The sequence below is a fragment of the Cyprinodon variegatus genome, unplaced genomic scaffold (assembly GCF_000732505.1).
Source record: "Cyprinodon variegatus isolate N-32 unplaced genomic scaffold, C_variegatus-1.0 Scaffold250, whole genome shotgun sequence".
NCBI lineage: Eukaryota > Metazoa > Chordata > Actinopteri > Cyprinodontiformes > Cyprinodontidae > Cyprinodon > Cyprinodon variegatus.
The window spans coordinates 116,263-118,687 of NW_015150703.1; the positions used below are offsets into that span (position 1 = coordinate 116,263).

General features: G+C 38.6%; 1 protein-coding gene across 1 annotated transcript in view; it reads left to right on the forward strand.

Annotated features, from left to right (window-relative positions):
* The window catches only part of LOC107089388 (alpha-1,6-mannosylglycoprotein 6-beta-N-acetylglucosaminyltransferase B-like), a 132,436-nt gene that overhangs the window by 96,484 nt on the left and 33,527 nt on the right, over positions 1–2,425 (forward strand). The window contains exon 6 of the mRNA XM_015382144.1: positions 672–803. Coding sequence (XP_015237630.1) covers positions 672–803 — 132 coding nt within the window. The remainder of the gene's footprint in view (positions 1–671; positions 804–2,425) is intronic.

Here is a 2,425-nt window from a genome sequence, read left to right on the forward strand (position 1 = left end):
TGTAATTTGTTAATATTTAACAATATTTAATTTGCTAATTTTCGGCTTCCCGTCATATTTATAGACCACCAGTAGGGGGCGTGAAAAACCACCCATCGCAGGAAAATTATGAAACATATTTTAGCAAAAAATCTCATGTGTATATCCAATACCCGTTACATTTAGAAACAAAGAATATAATACTATTTATGAATTTGCCTTTCTATCATAATGAATTTGTTTTTTTTCCCTCTTAAATTAGATTTACATAAAAAAAAAAAGTCATCCAGGCCTTGAGTTCATGGAATGATTGAGTTCTGCTATTATTGTTTAGGGGTCGGCCATTTCTCTAATCCTTTTTGCATAATGTTTAGTGTTTGCCTCCACCCTACAGCTATTATTGTTTAGGGGTCGGCCATTTCTCTAATCCTTTTTGCATAATGTTTAGTGTTTGCCTCCACATACGCTCTGATCATGACATAAGTTCATACTCATCTCTTTTTGATTAAATTGCTTTCATGCCTTGTTAACCTTTTCTGTCTGTCTGGGCCAAAAGCAATGAGAGAGTGATGGATGTTTGCTGGAGGCTGAATCTCGTCTCTGTTCTTCGTGGCTCTCCAGCTCATCCTTCCTTATCCGACATAAAGTCTCTGTTCTGCGTAAATTCGGTGTTTTATTTGCGTCTCTTTCAGGTTTCTCGGAGTGCCTCCTGGTAGAGGTAGCTGCCCACTCACTGGTCCGCTGCCCTTTGACCTCATTTACACGGACTACCACGGCCTGCAGCAGATGAAGCAACACATGGGTCTCTCCCTCAAGAAACACAAGTTAGTGACCAAGTCTGCTTTAAACAAAGTGCAACTGAAATATACGGTGGCCTGGAAGGGTATCGGAAACATTTAAAGTCGTAGGAAAGTCGTATTTAAATGTCAAATCAATCTGGCTTAAACATGTATATAAATATTCTCTTTATCAGAAGATATCATTTCAAAATTTAGAAAATTTCTATGAAAAAAATCCTGTCTTAAAATCTATAAAATAAATAAAAACATGTCTATTAAAGGAATAACCTAGCTATTTTTAAGGTTTAACAAGCCATTCTATCTTTCATTTTTTTTTATGAATGATAGAGATTATTCATAATTTAATTCTTGAAAAACCACCATAAAGCAGAACATAATCTGAATTTTGAGGCTATTGCAGAAGAGTTTAGTTGATCTCATGTATTTCTGTGTTTTTTTTTATTTCAATCTATTTCATTAATTTCCAACATTGGCAGTTAGGTTTTATGGTTGTATTTTTAGACTAATAAAAACTTGCGATTACATGTATGTATACGACTATATCTTATTCTGTTTGCTATTTTTTTTTTATGTTAGAAACTTACTGTTGCATCGGCTTCAGTAAAAACTGGAAACATTCAAATCAATATTACTTAAAGAAAACGGATATTATGACAACATAGCTAACAGCAAACACATAAACTGCCACAGCAATATCTGTCAATCCCAATTCCATCACACAGCAAGTTTAACATCACAACATGATGTCAGGGTTAAGAACAGAGGACTGAGTATTCAAGGCCAGACAGACGGTGGATTACCTCAAAAAGCATTTATTTAAAAGCAGCGATGAGGGCCTCTGAGGCTGGAAACTCTGCAGGACAGAAACACAGATTAGTGACCAAATAAATCTAATGGAGGAAGATTATGAACGTGAGTCACTAACCTGGTTTACAACTTCAGCCCATGCCCTGAGAACGAGTTAGGATCCATCCAGTGGCCTGCCAACGAGATACGTCGGGCGCCTCCCACAGTGTCCTAGATGGTGAAGCACTGGAGATCATGCAGTATTCCGCAGCCAGGTCAGGCAAACAGATCGGAACAGGCAGGCTCAGAGGTCCAGGAGTCTGACGCTTGGTCAGGCAAACAGATCGTAACAGAACAGGAAGGCTCAGTGGTTGAGAGGAAGAACAGGTCAGGTCACAGTAAAATAGCTCGCACCACTGGCACAAGAGAACAAGATAATCTGGCCCTGATGACTGGATGAAAGCGCCTTAACTAGAGGCAGGAGCAGGTGGACAGAGTTAGACAGGCAAATGGAAAGAGTAATTAATCCAGTCATCAGTGCCAAGATCATTACATATGACATGAAGTATAATGTTGGACGCATATTAAATACTGAAAACTTAACAACTGTCCTATACAAGCACATGAAATTATCACCCTGCACCCATTTCTCCACACATTGTTTAACAACAGACCACATTTTTAGGAGCTTCCAGGTGCTGTTATGATCATTCTAGGCTAACTGTGATCAGGAGAGAGATGCTAAAGCAGGAAGGACAGTAAAGATGTGTGTGTGATTTTGTTTTAGTTAAATGGAGAGGTCCACTTCCTATAACCTGACTCCGCCAGATGGATTTGCTCCGCATATCCATCTGGAAACC